This window comes from Conger conger, chromosome 16 (genome assembly GCF_963514075.1).
Source record: "Conger conger chromosome 16, fConCon1.1, whole genome shotgun sequence".
NCBI classification, from domain to species: domain Eukaryota; kingdom Metazoa; phylum Chordata; class Actinopteri; order Anguilliformes; family Congridae; genus Conger; species Conger conger.
Genome location: NC_083775.1, coordinates 35,331,572 through 35,356,150, shown reverse-complemented (window position 1 = coordinate 35,356,150; position 24,579 = coordinate 35,331,572). Strand labels below are relative to the sequence as shown.

At 44.7% G+C, this 24,579-nt stretch overlaps 1 protein-coding gene across 1 annotated transcript in view; it reads right to left on the bottom strand.

The window, feature by feature from the left end:
* The window catches only part of LOC133114494 (C-Jun-amino-terminal kinase-interacting protein 3-like), a 54,598-nt gene that overhangs the window by 21,536 nt on the left and 8,483 nt on the right, over positions 1 to 24,579 (bottom strand). Inside the window, exons 3-17 of the mRNA XM_061223955.1 lie at positions 24,488 to 24,558; positions 23,603 to 23,694; positions 22,937 to 22,960; positions 19,324 to 19,378; positions 16,904 to 17,135; positions 14,489 to 14,582; positions 13,175 to 13,293; positions 12,729 to 12,740; positions 8,178 to 8,195; positions 6,692 to 6,749; positions 5,776 to 5,928; positions 3,667 to 3,724; positions 2,047 to 2,195; positions 1,191 to 1,247; positions 602 to 772 (exon numbers count right to left, since the gene is read on the bottom strand). Coding sequence (XP_061079939.1) covers positions 602 to 772; positions 1,191 to 1,247; positions 2,047 to 2,195; positions 3,667 to 3,724; positions 5,776 to 5,928; positions 6,692 to 6,749; positions 8,178 to 8,195; positions 12,729 to 12,740; positions 13,175 to 13,293; positions 14,489 to 14,582; positions 16,904 to 17,135; positions 19,324 to 19,378; positions 22,937 to 22,960; positions 23,603 to 23,694; positions 24,488 to 24,558 — 1,363 coding nt within the window. The remainder of the gene's footprint in view (positions 1 to 601; positions 773 to 1,190; positions 1,248 to 2,046; positions 2,196 to 3,666; positions 3,725 to 5,775; positions 5,929 to 6,691; positions 6,750 to 8,177; positions 8,196 to 12,728; positions 12,741 to 13,174; positions 13,294 to 14,488; positions 14,583 to 16,903; positions 17,136 to 19,323; positions 19,379 to 22,936; positions 22,961 to 23,602; positions 23,695 to 24,487; positions 24,559 to 24,579) is intronic.

Genomic DNA, 24,579 nt, shown 5'->3' with positions numbered 1-24,579 from the left:
AGTTTAACCCCTATAAAATACTTCCAGCCTATTTCTGTTGGTACTACACTCTGCTAGCTGGCACATCTCCTTCCAACGGATTCACAGTCGAATATGCATATGAACACACATCCAGCTGTGTAAAAATAGACTTGAGACAGAATCAGACTTGAAACTGATATGATTACAACAGGAAATGGGACTTCAGAAAGCACTGAAGCCCACCCGGGAACCGTGTACTCATAAATCACACAGATTAACGATAACTGCCATCTTAGCATTGTTGCCAGCCAGCATCTTTTACAATTCTACAATTACGTTCATACAAATTATTTTGGTTTTGCAAGACCTGAAACTTGATTCTCAAAACACGTTGTAAATAGGCCTTAAATACGTTGTAAATACAGGTAAGTGGATAATTTTGCAGAGCAAAACTTTTTAAAGATCAGTTATTGACTTGGGAGAATACATAATTTTTCACTCCCCAAAAAAAAGCTAATTGGCTAATTGGGTTAATACCACTACGGTGGACATGTAGCACGTATGTCGCCCATATTGTGGGGGGGGGGGGGGCTTGTGGGATAAACGGACAGAGGCAGGGCAGAAAGGGCGGGGCACTCACTCCTCGGGGAAGAACTCCAGCTTGCCGTTGGACGCAGAGATCTGGCACATGGTGTAGCTGCGCCGCTGTGAGAAGCCTGCGGGCGACGGGGACTTGTAGTGGATGTTGACGCTGGTGTAGGGGCGCTTGACGGGCGGGGGGCTGGCCGACGCGCTGAAGAGCCGGGCGAAACTGCGGGAGGAACAGAAGCGCCTCAGTGCTGTTCGACGCTCGCCCGGTCTTCAGCAAACCAGCTAAAACAAACACCTCAATACCCTGCTAAGGAAAACAGCTCAAGCTCGGTTGAGAAACAGCTGATTGACTTGTTCAGACCAGCACCCAGCTTGACATGGTTTGACCAGCTCAAGCTAGGTTTTGAAACAGCTCCGACAAGCTACTAGCACTAGCTGGTTGACCAGCTCATACCCAGCTAGACCAGCGTTATGACCGGCTTGACCAGCTCAATTTTCCAGCTGGTCAAGTAGACATAGCTGGATTTTAGGGTAGGGTATGCAGAGAAATGCTCACTCCAACTTAGCCAAGCACAGCTCCCATGAAAGAGCCAATTAAATAGGTACAAACTACTTTACACGGAAATGGAAAAACTCACAACTGCCAGATGGTGGATTTCTTCTTCTCCTGTAGTTGGGGGTTTTCCCTGGAAGCCCTGAGTGAAAACACCAACAGCTCTGTTAGCGTCAGTAGCCCTCCAATAGCTGCAAGAGCACTCATTAAGCAGCAGTGCCTACGTACAGAGGCTCTGGCAAAGGCAGGTAATGGGCCTTATTTGTCACAGTAGTCAGTAAAATATGAGAATTTATTCTGTATGGAAAAAAAAATCAGGGGAAAATGTTTGGTATGGCAAACCTGTCTAAAACCTTCCTACTCAATACTCAAATAAACCTTGCCAAATAAACCACTAAATAAAACAGAAACCACTAAATAAAACAGAAATTACTAAACTGGGCTGTAAATTCAATCTTTTATCGACTTTCTGAAGAAATATTAAAATACAATTTTAGCTGACGTTTAAAATATATGCTAAAAGGCTTCTATAGGAAACTAGCAAGAGCAGCCCACAACCCATGCTTATTTGTGTCAGCCATCAAACATATTAGCGGCGGTTCCTGACGGCGGCCCTGCAGACTGATTGGGCAGACCTGTAGGACCTGACGCCGGCCCTGCAGACTGATTGGGCAGACCTGTAGGACCTGACGCCGGCCCTGCAGACTGATTGGGCAGACCTGCAGACTGATTGGGCAGACCTGTAGGACCTGACGCCGGCCCTGCAGACTGATTGGGCAGACCTGTAGGACCTGACGCCGGCCCTGCAGACTGATTGGGCAGACCTGCAGACTGATTGGGCAGACCTGTAGGACCTGACGCCGGCCCTGCAGACTGATTGGGCAGACCTGCAGACTGATTGGGCAGACCTGTAGGACCCGGGCGGAGGACCCGCTCCTCACCGGATCATCTCGGTCCACCGCACGGCCTCCTGCAGCTCCATCAGCCGCTCTTTGTACTGGTTTCGCTCCATCAGCACGCGCGCCATCTCCACCCGGGTGAAGCGCCTCCGCTGCGTTATCGGGACGTCATCCTGGAGCGGCGACGAGTACTGCCGGCGACAAGAGACACAATGGTTACAGCGCGCTAACACCGGCTAGCGCTGGTTACAGCCCAGCGCGCTAACACCGGCTAGCGCTGGTTACAGCCCAGTGCGCTAACACCGGCTAGCGCTGGTTACGCCCAGCGCGCTAACACCGGCTAGCACTGGTTACAGCCCAGCGCGCTAACACCGGCTAGCACTGGTTACAGCCCAGCGCGCTAACACCAGCTAGCGCTGGTTACAGCCCAGTGCGCTAACACCGGCTAGCACTGGTTACAGCCCAGCTTTAACACTGGCTAGCACTGGTTACAGCCCAGCATGCTAACACCAGCTAACACTGCTTACAGCCCAGCGCGCTAACACCGGCTAGCGCTGGTTACAGCCCAGTGCGCTAACACCGGCTAGAACTGGTTACAGCCCAGCTTTAACACTGGCTAGCACTGGTTACAGCCCAGCGCGCTAACACCGGCTAGCGCTGGTTACAGCCCAGCGCGCTAACACCGGCTAGAACTGGTTACAGCCCAGCTTTAACACTGGCTAGCACTGGTTACAGCCCAGCACGCTAACACCAGCTAACACTGCTTACAGCCCAGCGTGCTAACACCGGATAGCGCCGGTTACAGCCCAGTGCGCTAACACCGGCTGGCGCTGGTTACAGCCCAGCTTTAACACTGGCTAGCACTGGTTACAGCCCAGCACGCTAACACCAGCTAACACTCCTTACAGCCCAGCGCGCTAACACCGGCTAGAACTGGTTACAGCCCAGCTTTAACACTGGCTAGCACTGGTTACAGCCCAGCTTTAACACTGGCTAGCACTGGTTACAGCCCAGCACACTAACACCAGCTAACACTGCTTACAGCCCAGTGTGCTAACACCGGATAGCGCCGGTTACAGCCCAGCGCGCTAACACCGGCTAGCGCTGGTTACAGCCCAGCGCGCTAACACCGGCTAACACTGCTTACAACCCAGCACACTGACACTGGCTAGGGCCGGTTACTCCACAGAGCACTGACACAGGCTAGCGCTAGTTACTCCACAGCACACTGACACAGGCTAGCACTGGTTACTCCGCAGCACACTGACACAGGCTAGAGCTGGTTACTCCATAGCACACTGACACAGGCTAGAGCTGGTTACTCCACAGCACACTGACACAGGCTAGAGCTGGTTACTCCATAGCACACTGACACAGGCTAGCGCTGGTTACAGCCCAGCACACTGACACAGGCTAGCGCCGGCATAATAGCTACATGCATAACAAGATACTGTAGCTTGCTGAATTAAATGAAATCTGTTATAATAGTACATGAGTTTTATCAATAAAATCCAAATACAGAGCTTGTGTCTAAGGCATGGTAGATTATATTTACATGATGACGATAATGATGATGATGATGATCGTAATTATTATTATTATTATTATTATTATTATTATTATTGTTGTGGTTGTGCCTCTGCATGTGTTTCTCTCACTCACATCCTCGCCACCTTCCTCCCTGACATCCAGAGAAGCTCCCAGGGCCTCCGCCTTCAGTCTGCAGGGTGGGGAGGAAGAGTCACATTCAGCAGACATTATACAGCCTCTTTAAATCCATTTGCCATGGCTAATAGAGGGGGATTAGATTTGAGGTTTTTAATATCGTCAAAAACAAAGGAACTAGTACCGTGTTTTCAGGTTCCGTCAGTAGAGCGTAGGGGGGAAATTCTCAAAAAGTAAGTGCCACACGAATACCTGGAGGCATCAATTTCCCCTGAAAGTATCTCTTTACACCCGGGATCAGTAATTCACAGCCCTCAAGGACCAAGAAATGCCGGTTTTCCACCCTCCCTTCCCTCCCTTTACCTTGGAGTCAGGTGGGAAGACAGTCTGGCCAATCAGTAGCACTAATTACATTACTCGGGAGAATAGGAAACCAAAGCAGGATTTTGGCTTGAGGGCCAGATTTGATGATCCCTGTTTTTCAGACTGCTGTTCAATGTGTGGCACAGCCTGCCAGGTAAAGCTATAGAGACAGAGACCCTCGGGGCATCATGAGGGGCATTAATCTGGAATCGACCATAGGTAAATGGTGAGTTCTGGATACTCTGTAGTGTGTAGGTAAATGGTGAGTTCTGGATACTCTGTAGTGAGTAGGTAAATGGTGAGTTCTGGATACTCTGTAGTGTGTAGGTAAATGGTGAGTTCTGGATACTCTGTAGTGTGTAGGTAAGTGGTGAGAGATGGATACTCTGTAGTGTGTAGGTAAATGGTGAATTCTGGATACTCTGTAGTGTGTAGGTAAGTGGTGAGAGATGGATACTCTGTAGTGTGTAGGTAAATGGTGAGTTCTGGATACTCTGTAGTGAGTAGGTAAATGGTGAGTTCTAGATACTCTGTAGTGAGTAGGTAAATGGTGAGAGATGGATACTCTGTAGTGTGTAGGCAAATGGTGAATTCTGGATACTCTGTAGTGTGTAGGTAAGTGGTGAGAGATGGATACTCTGTAGTGTGTAGGTAAACGGTGGGTTCTGGATACTCTGTAGTGTGTAGGTAAATGGTGAGTTCTGGATACTCTGTAGTGAGTAGGTAAATGGTGAGTTCTGGACACTCTGTAGTGTGTAGGTAAATGGTGAGAGATGGATACTCTGTAGTGTGTAGGCAAATGGTGAATTCTGGATACTCTGTAGTGTGTAGGTAAGTGGTGAGAGATGGATACTCTGTAGTGTGTAGGTAAATGGTGAGTTCTGGATACTCTGTAGTGTGTAGGTAAATGGTGAGAGATGGATACTCTGTAGTGTGTAGGCAAATGGTGAATTCTGGATACTCTGTAGTGTGTAGGTAAATGGTGAGTTCTAGATACTCTGTAGTGTGTAGGTAAATGGTGATAGATACTCTGTAGTGTGTGGGTAAATGGTGAGTTCTGGATACTCTGTAGTGTGTGGGTAAATGGTGAGTTCTGGATACTCTGTAGTGTGTGGGTAAATGGTGAGTTCTGGATACTCTGTAGTGTGTGGGTAAATGGTGAGTTATGGATACTCTGTAGTGTGTAGGCAAATGGTGAATTCTGGATACTCTGTAGTGTGTAGGTAAATGGTGAGTTCTAGATACTCTGTAGTGTGTAGGTAAATGGTGATAGATACTCTGTAGTGTGTGGGTAAATGGTGAGTTCTGGATACTCTGTAGTGTGTGGGTAAATGGTGAGTTCTGGATACTCTGTAGTGTGTGGGTAAATGGTGAGTTCTGGATACTCTGTAGTGTGTGGGTAAATGGTGAGTTCTGGATACTCTGTAGTGTGTGGGTAAATGGTGAGTTATGGATACTCTGTAGTGTGTGGGTAAATGGTGAGACATGGATCACAAGTGCTAGATACTCTCTTGGGTGTAGGTAAAGTGTTGAATACTCTATACTTTATAGGTAAATGGTGAGACTGTAGTGTGTGGGTAAATGGTGAGATTGTAGTGTGTAGGTAAATGGTGAGATTGTAGTGTGTAGGTAAATGGTGAGACTGTAGTGTGTGGGTAAATGGTGAGACTGTAGTGTGTAGGTAAATTGTATGGACGGTTCTCCTCATGAGGTACTTTGGCGGTTTACTGTTTTCTGCCTCACCTTTTCAGCTCCTCTTCGAGGTCCTTGACCTTTGTGTCCACCTTGTTTTTGGTCTGCTTCACCGTCTCCAACTCTTCGTTCAGGAATTTCATCTCACTCGACAGCTTGTCCACTTCCGCTATCAGGTCATTCTTTACAACATTCAGGGCATTTCTGTGAAAACAATTGAAAAATGAAGATGAAGATTCTCTGCACTGCCAGACATAAACTGGCCTTTTGATGCAGACTGGCTCCCAAATGTCCAGATTACACTCCCATCCCCAAAGCTACAGCACTCCCGCCTTTTATAGTAATTCAGCAGCTATAATGTTGATGATTTTGTTTCAATTGCTTGAAGTTATTTGTTAGCCTTCTTAATGATGTCTTGTCTTATTATTTATACGTATTTAGAATTCCTCATTTTGTTCCTGATCAGCATAGTACCACAGTTAGCTTGCCCTAGTGCTTTAGTGATGTTGTATCTTTGCTTTCCGGTCTGGGAATTTTGTTTGCTTGGTCTGGCACTCATTTTAAGAAGATGACTGCACTTCTGTTTCCCCTATTGTACACTGTAAGTAGCTCTGGACAAGAGCATCTGCTAAGTGAATGTACTATAAGGACTGAGAATATCAATGTATATTGATGCTGTTCTCACACAATAACGCTGGACACTGTTCCCTTCTGTAAAATTCAGCTATGCCAGCTTGGCCAAATTGATCAAGCTGGTCATAAGCTGGTCTAGCTGGGTATGAGCTGGTCAACCAGCTAGTGCTGGTAGTTTGTAAGGTTTTTCAAAAGATAGCTTGAGCTGATCAAACCATCTAAAGCTGGGAGCTGGTCTGAACTGGTCAACCAGCTACCAGCTTGATCTGTGTTTTCAGCAAGGCTGCTAATGTCCATTGCTCTCTGCTCACAGATGACTGCTAATTGCTCTTACTTGGTCTCCAGAAGTTGTTTGTTTTCTGTCAGGAGGTTTTCTACTTCCTTGCCCATTCCTGCAAGAGAATGCACATTGGCAATGAGATAGACAGTACCGAGAGACCATGGAATAAATCCACATTCACAAACAAACCTGAAATATGCAACAACACACACACAAACACACGCACACACAGAAAGAGCAGAAAGCAACCACGGGAAGCCAAATGAGACTCGTACAAATATTAATGTGCAAAAGAGACGGATCTGAAACAAGGTGACAGAAACAATCCAGACTCTTCTCTTCTGTATGATTAATGGAGGTGAATGGAGCAGTGATGGATGGGCTGAGCAGAGCTAACCAAAGCTTGTCACACTGCTGTGATTCATTTCAACTGATGAAACAGTTAACATCCCGACTGATGAATGGTTCGTCGCCGCATTAGGTCAGAGATGAAGGACTAGTCTGCGTCTACTCTGTGTGCCAGGAATCTCATTATCTGTGATCAGTCTGCACTTCCAAGGATTATGAAAGTGTTTCTGTGAAAATGCAAGGTCTTAGAACAGAATTATTCCACTTATGTCCATTTCAATAAGGCAGTCGTACAGTATCACCATCTCATCACATGTCATTCATCTATCATATGGTTTCTGCAAAAGAGAAACTATTACATTCTCCCTGATGGTTCTTTGAGACTCGGGTACAGTTTCTAGCCTCTCTTATTTTATCTTTTAACTAACTGCATACCTGTACAAGACTGACGTGACGCTAGCCAAACATTAACATGCACTCTAATTTCTTTGTGGGTGACTCATATTGCTACTACAAAAATAAGGTGGGTTGAATCAACATTTTCCCTTAGATTTGACTAATAAATTCCGTAGATTTGACTAATAACATTCCTTTTCATTATGTTTATGGTTATGTGTTTTTGTGAAGGTATAAATTAAAGGCTGCATGTATTTTTCATGAGGCAATGCCAATATGTTATTTCCTATTCTGTACTGATAACCATATTCTTCAGGTTTTATATTTGCTTAATATGTGATGTCACAACTGTAGCCTCTCCAGCAGTGTCTGAAAAATACATTCAATAAAAAAAAACACTTTTCCTCCAACAAATGTAATAAGCAGCATCGCAATATCCCCATCATCCTCTCCCAGGCGACATGTAATTGGAATGAATAGTGAGACAACAGCCAAAATATTTCCAGACACAAACCCCAGAAGAATTGGGGAGGTATTTAAGATGCAAGGCACACAAACTCATGGACACTTCCAATCACGAGAGAATGAGGTAATAAAGCATCACCCGATGACCTCAGAGATGACCGAATGAAAATAAACTGTAATCGTCTCCGCTTGAGCTAAGACCCCAAAGAACAGCTAGCAGCACAGAGATGTGTCATCAGACCAGGGGAAGGGTTGCCACGTTGTGGTGAGGGCCTACACAACACAGGGAGCAGGGAACAGTGAAATGAGGAACAAGGCCCAGGTGCCTTACCGAAAAAATCATCGCGCCCTGAATGTGAAATCCAGCAGGGGGCAGGAGCGCACATACAGCGGGGACAGGGAGGCGCGAGAAAGAAAACAAGAGAAGAAACAGAAGCCAATCAGCAATTTTCCGAAGACTTTGGGATGAAGAAGGGGATGGGTTAACGAGTGTGTTCACGAGGCTCTGAAGCAACGGTCTGTCCTTATGTGGGTTTCCCGAACATAGTCGTCAGGACTTAACAACGAGCTTCTTTGCCAAGCACATTCCTGCCAAGGCTTCAGCAGTTGATAAATGAACACATTACTTGTTTTTAGCCAATCAACGCTGAAGAATGGCACGCTCAAAATTAAACTATAACCATTTTGATTCCAAACGTCTTTTTTAACTAAATATAACACTAAATAAAAAACGAATGTTATTACAAAAGATTCCAAACCGAGTAATTATGGAAATGTCCTATATTGGGTCACGACATACGACACGGATATTTTATGAGGTTTACTTTCAGAGAAGTGCCGTGTACCGGATAGTGCTGCCGGCAGCCTACCACCGCCTCTTTGCTTTTCTTGTGTGTTCTGCTCAATGTGGCACCCTCTAATGAAGTGGAGCTTGCATTGTTGGGGAAGTACAGCTACATTGATTACCCTGAGCTGTTCCAAGAGAAGTACAGGGCTTCTCTTACTACTGGCCAAAGCCTAATTCCCAGAGTACTCTGGTATTGTGATACCACATTGTAATGATCAAATATAGGGCTACATAACAAAGGTTATGAATGTAACCACGGTTATGTGAGCTGATTTGATCACTCCAGTCCTCCTGTCGGTGATCTACGGCGCCTCGGAAAGGATGGAGGACGTTGGATGAGGCTTGACTGCCACTGCTGCAGGCTGATATTTATAGCGGGGTGGACTTCTCTGAAATGAATTACCCCGGAACATATCCTGGCGTGCGGAGGGATATCATCTTGGAGTGATCCAATTAGCTCACATAACCGTGATTACATTCGCAACCTTTGTTTTTTGCCGTAAAACAAGCGATGTAGACCAAGGGAAGTCGTTACGAATGTGTTTGGGAAAACCCACGCTATTTTAATAGTGATCGTCAGAGGCATTTATCGAGGCTCTTTGCATTGAGAGGCTTTCGCGAAACTCACTGCTGAATTTTATTGGCTAAAGCCACATTTTAAATTGAGTATTTCATTTAAACTGTCAGTCTTACCTTTGTCTTTATGAATGTGGCCGGGATTATTTCACTTGTAGGTTATTCTGCGTTTTTATTTTATGTGAAAATCATATTTCTGTGGATTGAACTAGATCTTAGTTGAAACAGACTTTATGTCATTGTTTTCATGATGTAATTCTTGGTTGTGCCTTGCTTTTTATGTTGTCTTTGAGCGCTAAGCCTCAGGCTACATACCTGTAGGCCTATGTGATGGGTTGATTTGTTAACGTCTCTGGTCTTTATGATTTTGAACATGTTATTACACAGTTTTGTCCTTTTATTTTTATATTTAATATTTAATAAATGGTGTTTGAAACAAAAAGATTTGTTAACAAATAAAGATACATTTTGAAGTGGTAGAAGCGAGTTAAGGAAATCAGATACATGATCCATCCTGAACTGTCCACTGGAAATGGATGCAGGCCACATCAGATAAACCAATAAAATATATTTTAAACTCAATATTTTGCTCTGGCTTATGTCGGTAGCTTTGTAATGTCATACTGCAGATAACTGGAATCGAAAAAATCAGCCGCTGCAGTCACACTGGTCAGGCAGTGAAACCAAGCCAAAAAGCTCGACTGACATGTTCAATTGCAAAAACCCTATGCAGCAAAGTTACAGGGCAGCAAAGTTACAGGGTAGCAAAGTTACAGGGCAGCAAAGTTACAGGGTAGCAAAGTTACAGGGTAGCTATCTTCAGCCAAACATGTTAGTGATGATGGAATGAACACACGTTAGCCACTGCTAGCACAGCACCAGTGTCACGTTTCCACGTCTCTTTCCTACATTCCTACATTGTTATTTCCTGATTTCCCTGTCTTGTATTCATGTGTTCTCCAGTTCCATGTTCCGTTTAGTGTTTTCTTATCTTGTACCGTGCCTTCCTGTTTGTGTTCTGTGTTCCTAGCCTCTGTTTTTCCCTGTTCCTGAAACCCTGCCAGCCCTTATACCCTTCCGGTTCCGGATTCCTGTTACCTGCCTGCTCCTCTGCCCTACCCCAGATTCGACCCTCGCTCGCCCTGCACCTCACTATCTACCCCACACCCTGTTCTCTGCCCGATCCTCCTGACTGCCTGCAGCCCTCCTGCTCTCCTGCTCCATGTGGATTGACTACCTGGCTTCGACCTCCGCCTGTCCTGTGACTTCACCCTGCCTGATCTTCTGTACCCTGTTTGCTTGGACTCTGACCCGTTGCCTGTACTTGACTATGAAACTGCCTTTCCTGTATTGTCCTGTCTGCCATGCTTTGATCACTTTCTGTGTATTCTGATTAAAGCCTGCCGTTTACTACATCCCTGAGCCTGCAAGTGGTTCCGACCGGTTCTCCCGCTAACATACCAGTCTGCTCCATCCTGCCTGAAAGCATGGCCCAAATCTGTAACATAGGCACGCTTACTCACAAACGCATCCATGTATTATTATCAGACATTTCAAGTCTTCCAGAATTTCCGGGAGTCTTTTCTTGCTGTAAAAAACAGCTCAAGCTACATTTTGAAACAGCTGGTAGATGGTCGACCAGTTCAGACCAGCTTAAAATGGATACATACTTAAAATGGTTTGACCAGCTCAAGCTACATTTTGAAACAGCTGGTAACTAGTCGACCAGTTCAGACCAGTTCCATACTTAAAATGGTTTGACCAGCTCAAGCTAGGTTTTGAGGCAGATGTTAGCTGGTAATTTTGTGCTGGTCAAGGTGGATTTAACACCAGATTTGGATTTCAGCATGAGCTGCCTGCCCAGGAGATGGACCAATCACCCAGTCTCCAGGGGGACCCAGCTGCTACAGAGAGCCAGCTATGGTCCATAAATTAATTTAGTCAGAACGTTACCGAACACTTGCCAGCCACTGGCTTAACGGTTAGCCACCAAGGCTAACGTTGCAAACGTAGCTCAATCACCACTGTAGCACGAGCCAATCCATACACGTCTCCTCTTACGCTCCTCACGGTGAGACCAAATGTCTCTCCTTGTGCTCTACATGGGTCATGGTTCATGGCTTTCTGAAAATCTGCACTTTAAGCACATACGTTGACTGCTTACTTACACAGATAAAATTGAGGAGTACAGGAAAAAAATCTTTGTCCCAAGACTTATGGCGCTCACTGTATATATAGATTTAAAAACTATATTAACTATCTAGCTAATTCAGTAAATCATACAGAAAAATGTATGATCATGCATAAATGCAAAAATGAACAACCATGTGGAGCGTCTAGTCTCTTGTGCCTTATTTGCACTAGGATATTGCTGTATTCAGCCAGTTGAAAGTTAGGAAAATGTTCGTACATGTTGCCATGCATGTTAGCCATCTGCAATGCATGTTACCCATCTGTTTTTCATGAAGACAAGTGTTCTCATTATCTTTCCAGATTTTTCTTATTTTGCATTCGACCAGGCTCCTTCTCTAAACGCTACATGCTGAATTTGCACCTGAAATCGAAAGTTGCATCGTCAAATTCAACCGCAGGCTCTATAATTCATATAATTCACGACCTGGACAGATGGCATGGAAAAAGAATCCTTACAGTGAAAAATCACCCTATTCGTGTCGCACAGGACTAATATTATCAGATGACCTTTGTGTTTTGCGAAATATATGGTAGGTATATATTTGTGGTGACATTTTTACTATACATGGACATGGCAGATTTGCGCGGGTTTAAAGATGACAGAGGACATCTGTGATTCTTACAAAACACACGAGGACCCCAGGTAACAATAGACTAGTGCGAATAAGGCTTTATACTCTTTTATATTTCCAGTGTGACCAGACTATCATATTCAGAAGATCCTGATCCTGACTTCACTTGGAGCAAAGATTGTTTTAAGTTTTTTTTAAACACGGTTCTTCAGTTGTTTGACTTTACCCATCAGATCACTAGCTTAGTGTGTTGCTTAGCAACTTTTCTCAGGTCATCCGACCTGAAGATCAGAGATTTTCTCATCTCCTCCAACTGTTCCTCAACGGCATTACTGACTTTCCTTGGTGGCATTTTCGTTTCATTTTCATTTCTTTGTTTCATTTAGTTTTGCTTTGTTTTTGTCATGAAAAGAACAGCAGCTAGCTCGCCAGCTAATTTAACCAAAGAAAGGACTACAACAGAGACACCTCAGAGCCTCCATGCAGCTACGTTTTCTAAGTGACTTAAATGACTTGAATTTCCGTAAACTAAAGGAAATGTTGGATGGGAGGAAAGGCATAGCTGTGCGCAGCTGTGATTGGACAGAAGCTTGGCGAGGCGTGGCAGAGCGTGGGGATCAGGCAGGGCGTCGCACGCGTATGCCAAAATAACGGTGGTGAGAAACACCGGCGAATGGCGTGACCAGATACACACCTGAGAACTCCCCTAGAGGCGCGTCCGGCCGTAAGGCATACAGGAAGAGAGAGGAAGCACAGAGAGAGGGTCAGACACAGCTCCGAAAGGAATAAAATAAACCACCACCTTCAGAGGAAAAGACAAACAAATCGAAACACAAAGATAGGAGTGAAGCAACTGTAGAGACTGAAGCACGGATACTGAAGGGTTTGCCGGTGACTAATAAAAGCACTCATCTGTTTGGGTTTCCAAATATAACGCGTTTTAGCTATTGTGAAGATAGACGGGTAGACTTCAACTGATCAGAACTAGTTGGGAGAACCCTGAAAACTACAGTTCCCGTAATCTCCCTCTTATCACCTCTCCGCCGCTAGGTGCTGCCAGACATGAAGAATACACTGAGGAAATCAACAAATCTGCAATACACATGCCTTATTACCCCCAAAATCCAGCCCCCACCCTACCGAGTAACTCAGCCCCAGCATCCACGTCTCCGATGATATCTGACTTGGCATCCTTGATTTCATGGTACAAAGAGTCGGTGTTGATGCCAAATGCTTCATTGATGATTCCATGGGATGGGCTGGGCAGAAGGAAAAAAGAATCAGCGACCAATAACATTACATTACATTACATTGAAAGCATTTGGCAGATGCTCTTATCCAGAGCGACGTACAGTTGCTTAGACTAAGCAGGAGACAACCCTCCCCTGGAGCAATGTAGGGTTAAGGGCCTTGCTCAAGGGCCCAACGGCTGTGCGGATTGTGGCTACACCAGGGATTGAACCACCAACCTTGCGGGGCCCAGTCATGCACCTTAACCACTACGTTACAGGCCACCCATAAGAGTGCAAGACTGCACAAGGACCAGAAAAGGCCAGAACATTCATCTCATGAACAATAAAAAGAGAACAATACAAAGGCAATACAATGCAAAAAAAAGACCAGGGTGGTTCTGAAACACAAATTGGCTAATAAAAATACCTCACTGAAAAGCAACTTTCTACTGTACATTGTATATAATGGAGACACAAAATAAAACTGTTTGTGTGTGTATGTGGGTGTGTTGGTGTGTTTGTATGTGTTTGGGTATGTGTGTGTGGTTTAGAAATTGTAGCTAGCCTTACACATTTATTTTGACTGATGAACAATTTATGGTGATTGTTAGCATAAGCACTTGCCCAGACAATGTTGCAGTAAATTAAGCTGCAGTATAGAGTAAACGGACAAGCCATTAATTATTCTGATGGTATGAATGTATTGCATTACTTTATTGTTGACAAATTGAATATGTTCTTTCCAGGACATTTTTTACAACAACCAAAACGCCAAGAAATTGTGTGGATGAAACCAGAATTTTGTCAATACCACCATCAAAATTTTTAGCGCTCGTTCAATAAAGGTACATTTTTAACATTTAAAGATATTTTTCTGGAACCAATCATTCAATGTGAAAATCTGCCTCATTAATTACAAAGTTGAATTTCTGACAGAGGAACAAACATTTTCAAACAATAACCAATTAAAAACTGATTTGATTTCCCTCAATTAATGGGCTCCAAATCAGGTCGCTTCCCATGTTTGCAACCATGTGCAATGTTAGTATGAGAAGTAATTACGCACAATCTCGCTCTATTGATTATGTTTGTTTAGAGTACGGATTAGCCAAGCTGAGGCACTGGAAGGGTGTGCAGGAGAAGTCCCATGAGGGAATCCTGTACACGGAAAGCTTTTAGACTTGGTAAATGGGGTGCACGGGGATCAGGCAGGCTGAGGTACCTGTTTCCCCCGCCGTAGACACGCGGGTCCATGTACATGTCTGCCTCCGGGGTGATGTCTGGGATCTCAGACCACTCGTCACTGCTGCCCATCCCTGCGCACAGCAACGACAGGTCAGATCCCTTACACACGCTGCACTGCAGGGCAACACATTCTCATCAGGTCAGATCCCTTACACACGCTGCACTGCAGGGCAACACATTCTCATCAGGTCAGATCCCTTACACACGCTGCACTGCAGGGCAACACATTCTCATCAGGTCAGATCCCTTACACACGCTGCACTGCAGGGCAACACATTCTCATCAGGTCAGATCCCTTACACACGCTGCACTGCAGGGCAACACATTCTCATCAGGTCAGATCCCTTACACACTCTGTACTGCAGGGCAACACATTCTCATCAGGTCAGATCCCTTACACACGCTGCACTGCAGGGCAACACATTCTCATCAGGTCAGATCCCTTACACACGCTGCACTGCAGGGCAACACATTCTCATCAGGTCAGATCCCTTACACACGCTGCACTGCAGGGCAACACATTCTCATCAGGTCAGATCCCTTACACACGCTGCACTGCAGGGCAATACATTCTCATCTCTCACTGAACTGGCACAGAGCACAAGAGAGCATGCTAATGGTACAGCTGGGGTTTATATATGGGTGTCCTTTAGGGGTTATATATTGCATGTACAGGGGTGTCCTTTAGAGGATATAGACGGCATGTATAAGGGTGTTCTTTAGGGAATATATCCAACAGATATAGGGGTATTGTTCAGGGGATATAGACTGCATGTATTGGTGTGTTCTTTTGAGGATATAGACTGCATGTATTGGTGTGTTCTTTAGGGGATATAGACATCGTGTATAGAGGTGTTCTTTCGGGGATATAGACGGCATGTATAGAAGTGTTCTTTAGGGGATATAGACTGCATGTATAGAGGTGTTCTTTAGGGGATATAGACTGCATGTATAGAGGTGCTCTTTCAAAGATAAACTGCATGTATCGGGGTGTTCTTTAGGGGTTTTGACTGCATGTATAGAGATGTGCTTTAGGGGATATAGATGGCATGTATAGAGGTGTTCTTTAGGGGATACAGATGGCATGTATAGAGGTGTTCTTTAGGGGATACAGACTGCATGTATATGTAATGTTTCTGTATTTGTTCGGTATGTTTTCATGTTTATTCTTGTTTATTATTCATTCCCCATAGTACCTGGTTTATGTTTTCCCATTACAGTTCTCGATTGTCCTCCCCTGTTATGTCTACGTCTGAATGTTTATCAGTCTAGTCACTCCCCTGTCTGCGTGCCCCACTATTCAGGGGTTACGGTAGTTTTTCGGGGTTCAACATTTTTTCTAAAACTCGGGATTCTTACTTCCTGCTTTTTCTTGATAGTTAAATGTTGTAAAGCACGATTCTTACTAACTACTACTAATCTAGGTTTTGTACAGTACTAATCCGATTAATACACTTACTGTCTGTCTAACTAACTAACTAACAATCACTTTTATTGGGTAGTTTAGAAATATTCATGAAACTAACTCACTAACGCTATCTCTTAGTATTTCTGCACTGTTCTATAACTCCGCCTCCCTATGCTATCCCTGATTACTCGTTTAGTTTCAGCGAAGTGTTCGCACCTGTCTCTAACTATCACTACGTCTTCTAACTATGCAAATGTCTACTCCCTAATCCGGAGCCGTATGTTTTACATGTTTTGTTTCGTGCATCCAGTCCGCGTTTTCGTCTCCCTCCCGTTATTATGTTATTACCCTATTGTGTTTCCCCACCTGTTGTCCATTTGTTTAGCCCACCTTTTCCTCTGCCCCACCTAGATTGTCACCTTCCCTCTTGTATTTAAACCTCAGTCTCAGTATGCTTCGTTGTCAGAACGTTGATCTTGATAAGTGCCGATTGTTTGTAAGCCTTGTTATAGAGATTCTTGAAAGACACCCCTTTGCCTTGACTTCGACTTTGCTTTTGCCCTGCTGTACCTTCGCCCTGTGATTTTCTGGATTTTGACCTCTCGCTTGTTTTTTCGACTATTCTTTTGCTTTTCGTTTTTGGCTGTGTTTTGGATCTCTTGGCTTGTGACTACTGACATTAAAACTACTCTTTTGGATTATCCTGTGGTCTGCGTCTGGGTTCCCTGGACCGTACATAACAGTATAGATGTGTTCTTTAGGGGATACAGATGGCATGTATGGGGTGCTCTTTCGAGGATATACTGCATGTATAGGTATGTTCTTTAGGGGATACAGACTGCATGTATAGAGCTGTTCTTTAGGGGATATAGACTGCATTTATAGGGGTGTTCTTTAGGGAATGTATCCAACATGTATAAGGGTGTTCTTTAGGGGATATAGACTGCACGTGTATACAGCAGGGCGTCCTCTCTGATGGCTCACCGATGCTGACATTCCTTGTTTCCTGGGAGACCTGCACCTCCATGTTCCTGCTCAGGCGTTTGGTGGCGTTCTTCCTCCTGTTCCCGCGGCGGGCGGGGTCAGACTCGGCCACGGGCCGGAAGGCCTCGTTGAGGGGCGTGACGGAGGCCGAGGGCACCGAGGAGGTGGGCGTGGTCCCCACGCTGCTGGGCGTGACCGCGGCGGAGGACGGCCCCGATTCGGACTCGTCCTCCTGCGCAGGAGAGAGGGGAGGGAATCTGAGCTCGTCTCATTACATCACATTATTGGCAGACGCTCTTATCCAGAGCGACGTACAGTCGATTAGACTAAGCAGGAGACAATCCTCCCCTGGAGCAACGCAGGGTTAAGGGCCTTGCTCAGGGGCCCAACGGCTGTGCGGATCTTATTGTGGCTAGATCGGGATTAGAACCACCGACCTTGCGTGTCCCAGTCATTTACCTTAACCACTACGCTACAGGCCGCCCCTTAGGGAAAGGCACCACAGCGGGGTCTGCTGCTGGCTGGAGCTACAGAGTCATTACTGAGTCAGCCATCTTGTGCAACAAGGTCAAGTTGCTCCGATGTCACTAGGATACAGTTTTCCGTTCCTTCTGCAGGCTACTCTCTGATTGGCCGCTGTTCTAGTCACACAGATAATTCTGGTAATTCTGCGGTGGAAAATCTCAAATTAAATAACTCTGAGCTTCTCACTGGAATGTTATTGTGAGTTTTGTGATGAAAATGAACCAGATTGCCAATGATCACTACAGGACTGAGAATCATGAATAATTAAATAGTATCATAGCAATAAACAAAATTAAAGTCAAATTAAGCAGCAAATTAAAAGTCTTTTATTAAACATAATGAAAGCAGGCCAAAGACCAAAAAAAAGACACAACATGACGGCAGACTGATGGTCTTATTTTAATATATCAGTGGCAAAATTTAAATAATTAGCCTTCGCTTCTGTAATTACATACATCATGGTAAACACTGGGGCTAAGTCTGCATTACAAACTGTAGCAATATGAGATAGGACAGGCACCAAAATAATGTTGCTTCTTTCTTAAGATGAAACCCTTCCTCTTAAGATTTATGTGATTGCATGTTTTGGAGGAACCCTAGCCATATGCTAACCACTGGTGCTAATTGTGCATTATAACTCACTCTAAACCCTAGCTATATGCTAACCACTGGTGCTAATTGTGCATTACAAGTCACTCTGAACCTTAGCCATATGCTAACTGCTGGTGCTAAATGTGCATTATAACTCACTCTGAACCCTAGCCATATGCTAACCGCTGGTGCTAAATGTGCATTAGAAGACTGAAGAGTAGGCAGCAGCATGCTAAACGCTGGCAAGGGTGACCAAATCCCTGCATATTTCTGCATATTGTTTATGTCTTAGTCTGACAGTCATGATTTGTCCTATATTTCCATTGTACCATATTTCAATGGGTTTTCGGACAGCATCTGTCGTTATTGCAGGTTGTTGTTGGATTAAGTACACAGCCCTCCAGGGAATCTAAGCGTGTATTGTGGAGGAGTGCTGACGTGATGACATCACTACCAAAACGTTCAACAATTCCGGAGATCAAATTGAAATGTATAGATTTTTTTTCTCCTCAGATTAATATATTTTTCCCCCTTGGACACAGCAGCATGAGCTGCTCACAAACGGGAGGGACGCAGTCTCGCAGACACAACCAGCGCTGTGCGTACAACCCTGTCTGGAGTGGCTAGGGAGCAGGAGGAGGGAGTGGCTCAGCTTCAGTCAATAAACCGGTGAGAATATGAGGAGGAAAATAACACTATGCTCTCTGGAGAACTCATACGCAGTACGTCACTTCAGAGGAACACAATGCAAGTCACAGGAGGGTCACAGGCACTTCACAAACAAAACGGTTCCTGCGCCTCCAAACAGAAAGCATCGCGTGTTTTTCCGCACTTATCCTTTGTCGAACCAGAGTGTTTATAATATGATGTGATATTTAATGAATGAGGCTTGACTGCCTAAGTAGTCTCTGTCCCAGGCTGCAGCCCGGAATCTGCCTGGCTGATGCAAGCAGGCATTTCTTAGGTCAGGAAACTGACTGGATTTTTTGCAGCTTAGAGTCGGAACCATCTGAAAAATAATTTTAAACTGGACAAATTAATTTTAATTGTGGACTTTAAATATGCCCATGCTTTTACCCCTTGCTCTACTTTTACTGATAATCCCTCTTTGATGTCTGTACATTTTGTCAACTGCCTTGTTGGGTAGCTTTGCGTTTCATGTCAGGTCCCCCTTGCAAAAGAGATATCGATCTCAATGGGGTTTTCCTAGTTAAATAAAAATGTTAAATAAAACATGATTTCCACAACGGGAGGGATTCAGTCTGCCGGTGGCCACCCAAGCCCCGCCCAGCCATACCGCTTACCATCCCATCCGTGTTGGGGAAGAAACTCAGTGATGGAGGGCGATCAGTCTTACTGCTGAGAAAGAGAGAGAGAGGGGGGGGAGAGAGGGAGAGATAGAGAGGGAGAGAGAGATAGAGAGGGAGAGAGAGAGAGAGAGGGAGAGATAGAGAGGGAGAGAGAGATAGAGAGAGAGAGAGGGGGGGAGAGAGAGAGAGGGAGAGAGAGAGAGAGGGGAGAGATAGAGAGGGAGCGAGAGAGAGGGAGAGAGAGAAAGATAGAGAGAGGGGGGAGAGAGAGAGGGAGAGAGAGCGATAGAGAGAGGGGGAGAGAGAGAGGGAGAGAGAGAGGGAGAGAGAGATAGAGAGCGAGAGAGAGAGGGAGAGAGAGAGAGAGAGGGAGAGATAGAGAGGGAGAGAGAGATAGAGAGCGAGAGAGAGGGAGAGAGAGAGAGAGGGAGAGATAGAGAGGGAGAGAGAGATAGAGAGAGAGAGGGGGGGAGAGAGAGAGAGGGAGAGAGAGAGAGAGGGGAGAGATAGAGAGGGAGAGAGAGAGAGGGAGAGAGAGAAAGATAGAGAGAGAGGGGGAGAGAGAGAGGGAGAGAGAGGGGGAGAGAGAGAGGGAGAGAGAGAGGGAGAGAGGGAGAGAGGGAGGGAGGGAGAGAGAGAAACATGTCAGACAGAATACTTTAAATCAGTAAAGGAAGTCACAATGTTTCACTGGACAGGGGGGGCTTGAGAGAGAGAGAGAGAGAGAGAGAGAGAAAGAGAAAGAGAAAGAGAGAATGTCAGACAGAATGCTACAATATTTATGATCAGTAAAGGAAGACATAGCGTTTCACTGAGATTGGGAAAGTCATCAAAGCAGGACGGAGAGAACTGCAAACCGCTTGACGATACCTGGCTGCCACAGACCGGCACCAGGACCAGGACAACGCTAACATGAGCAGATGTGTATTAAAACACCCAGCCAAGTAATGACAATGACTTCCTGCTCATCAGCACACGGCATCAGAAAGCTTGAGACAGAACAGCGATCGCAGTAGCGATGAAGACCATATAAATAGAGCGCTGTGTCAGGTGAGATCCCATAGGGCCCCTTCCTACACTCCCCAGGTAGGAACCGCAAGATACCTCCAATATCAGCGCCATCCTGTTCCAGCTCTAAAGCCATCCTAAACCCATCCTCCATTTACACATGCACCAATGCACAGACACACACAACTAATGCCTGAGCATTATTATTACACAGAGCCAAATTATTACTATTATTATTATTATTATTATGAGTAGCCATACCAATATTGATGTGAGCTCCATATTTCTTTCTTGATTTGCCTCTGTACTTCACAATTTCACTATGTGGAAATGACAGTAGTTTTTATATATAGTCCCCCCTATTCCCAGGTGTTTCTATTCAGGTGTGTTCAATTGTGCCTTTAACCTTGGCAAAATCAACTCCCAGGAACATCATAAAGAGAGCACCAGTGAGCTCAGTAATAGCAAAGGGCCTGGTTAACTGGTTAATCAAGGAAGACCACCACAGTTGATGACCGTATAATTCTCACCATAATGAAGAAAAGGCCCACATGCCTCTCTGACAGATCCAAAATAGTCTTCAAGAGGCAGTCGTAGTCCACTGAAGACCTCACAAACAGATCTACAGAGGCTACGCTGCAAGATGCAAATAACAGGTTACAGTTTGCTATGGAGTACCTAAAAGAGCCTACAGAGTTCTGGAAAAAGGTATTGTGGACAAATGAGAACAAGATTCACTTCTATCAGAGTGATGGCAAAAGCAAAGCGTGGAGACCAAAAGTTAATTCCCTAAATTCAAAGATATTGCATCTGAGAAATACTGTATGGTGATGGGGGTGTTATGGTTTGGGCATGTATGGCTGCCACAGGTACTGGCTCACAAGATATTACTGATCTAACTGCTTATAGTAATAGCAGAATCAATCCTGAAGTTTACAAAAGCTTCTTATCTGCTCAAGTTCAAGCAAATGCCTCCAAAAGTATTGGACAGTGCTTCATCCTACAGCAAGACAATAATTCCAAAAACCTAAGGCAACTGGCCCCAGAAACAAGCTGAATTGGCTGCAGTACAGGCCTGGCGGAGCACCTATAAAGTTCACAGACTCCAAACAGTCATTGCATGCAAAGGATAAGCCAGAAAGTATTAAACATGACCACTTTCATGTAAACAACATGAATATGTCCCAAAAATATGGCCCTGAAATGGGGGGGGGGGGGGGGGGGCTATGTATTAAAAGAACTGCAATTTCTCCAAGGTGAAATGTTAAGTAAATATACCAGTAAATAAAAGCTGAGAATGTGCACTTTAACCATGTGTGATTGTTTGATTACAACTCTAAAATTGTGGAGTACAGAGCTCACTGTATGCCTTTTGGAAAATGGTTTTCAATATGACCTGTCATAGCCACACATGGACACAGACAAAGCCACTATCTACAGGACACAATAGGCCACTACCTAGCTAGACCGCTGGCAGACTGTGGCGTGTCGGAACCCCCGCTATCCGGCAGGCAGCAGGTAATGTTGGTTGGTAAAGGTTAGTTAATTCAGTTAACAAAGTCTAGAAAGCATATTTCCATTTACTGCCTTTGTGAACAAATGAGCCAGAATGGCGGCGACTGAGCCATCCAAAACGTTGCGACATTATCACAACACGAATGCAAAAGTGTCAAACATAATATAGAAACACACTGCATTTTAGAAAAATGCCAACAGAAGTGTACACTTATGAACAAAATACAGGTGGCACCAGACCATGTACCAGACCAGTTGGTAAAATCTAAGTATTTTTAGACTATAGACTGCAAACCGATTTTAATCTGGGTGAGTGAGCTGTGCATAGAGGTTATGGTACAGCTGAGGGTACAGATGGGGATAGAGGTTATGGTACAGCTGAGGGTACAGATGGGGATAGAGGTTATGATATAGCAGAGGGTACAGGTGGGGATAGAGGTTATTATATAGCAGAGGGTACAGGTGGGGATAGAGGTTATGATATAGCAGAGGGTACAGGTGGGGATAGAGGTTATGATATAGCAGAGGGTACAGGTGGGGATAGAGGTTATTATATAGCAGAGGGTACATGTGGGGATAGAGGTTATGCTATAGCAGAGGGTACAGGTGGGGATAGAGGTTATTATATAGCAGAGGGTACAGGTGGGGATAGAGGTTATGATATAGCAGAGGGTACAGGTTGGGACAGAGGTTATTATATAGCAGAGGGTACATGTGGGGATAGAGGTTATGCTATAGCAGAGGGTACAGGTGGGGATAGAGGTTATTATATAGCAGAGGGTACAGGTGGGGATAGAGGTTATGATATAGCAGAGGGTACAGGTTGGGATAGAGGTTATGATATAGCAGAGGGTACAGGTTGGGATAGAGGTTATGGTATAGCAGAGGGTACATGTGGGGATAGAGGTTATTATATAGCAGAGGGTACATGTGGGGATACAGGTTATGATATAGCAGAGGGTACAGGTTGGGACAGAGGTTATGATATAGCAGAGGGTACAGGTGGGGATAGAGGTTATGATATAGCAGAGGGTACAGGTGGGGATAGAGGTTATGATATAGCAGAGGGTACAGGTGAATTTACCTTTTCCTCCAGCCATGGCGTTGACTGAAGCAAAACATAGAACAGAAAAAAACACAAAGAAACACAAGTTAGAGACAGCCATAAGGCCACTGCGCACACACACACACACACATGCATACACATGCACACAGTACACACAGACTCTGTAAGAACTGCAGACTGACCAAGGGAGAAACGTCAGAAAGCAGCACTGCACACGTGTGCATCTGCTTATCTCCACCCATAAGTGTTCAGCCTTTCCACAACAAGGTTAGAGGCTAAAGGCATCACTACACTACCCATTTTTCATAATAAACTGAATATTTGTAAAGGCATTGTCTCATTTTTGTATTCATTTAGAACATCAGACCATGACGTACATTGTTACATGACCTCTCCACCATGAAATATACTGCAATGTGAATTTGAATCATATAAACTGAAATATAAAAAATAAAAATACAAATGAAAATTCTCGACTATTTCTATTTAAACGTTTTTCAAGAAAATACACAGAAGTCAGACTGAATATGAATTTCTCTGAAATCTCTGGCACAAACAAATGTGTGAAAAACATGGTTCTGTCTGCCTGTGCCATTCACTCTGCTATCAGCACACACACTGCTTGCCTCTCCACACCCACAACAAAACAAGAACATCTCATCATCAAATCAGCAGCTCTCTCACCTTCGTCCACACCCAGTGGCCTCTGGTTGGCTGTTGCTGCCGGCCTGTTGTATCTTGGACCTTTCAATGTGTTCCATGTAAGTCTGAATCATCTGAGGAGACAAAAAATCAGCATCAGCATCAGCAGCAGTTTATCTGCACGTCTAAGCATTCAGTAACACTGTACCTAAAACACGCTGAAGCATCGCACTCGTGTTACTGAGCACCAACGCACTCATAACTCAACAGACCTAAAATGGCCGACAACCATACATAACTATGAGTCTAACCAAATCCCCGAGGGGGACTGTGCTGTCACAATGGCAAATTACCTATACTTAGAGCTCATGATCCGATGTAGCTGGGAATGCAAAGCCAAACAAATTTTTATTTTCTATAAGAAATCTGCCAATTAGAAAAAGTGAGGTTCCACAAACCATAAATTCCCTCTGAAAACACATTAGAAATGAGACTATGAAACAAGGTTATCCTGCAGAATTCACATGCAAATATTAGCATACTGAAAGAGAGTATGACAATGGAGTATGCTATTGCCCTGTGCTATTATCTGCTGAAAAAAACAGCTGAAGCTGGTAGCTAGTTGACCAAGTAGTTCAACCAGCTGCATACTCAACATGGCTTGACCAGCTCAGGCTATGTTTTCAAACAGCTGGTAGCTGGTATTTCAAGCTGGTCATAGCTGGATTTTTACACCACTATGCAAGAGAATGTGGCCTTTACATACCTTCTATTGCAGCTTATGCCATTGCGATTATCTGTTAGCATACCTGGGTGGCTGTAAGTACTTTGTGTACTTGTGTGGAGCGGTTGTTAGCTGTTAGCATACCTGGGTGGCTGTAATTACTCTGTGTACTTGTGTGGAGTGGCTGTTAGCAGTTAGCATACCTCTGTGTGCCGCTGATGAAGAGCATTGTATTCTTTCTTCATTTCAGACTCTCGCTCCTCCAGTCTGGATACTGCAAAGGGGGAAAAAGGGT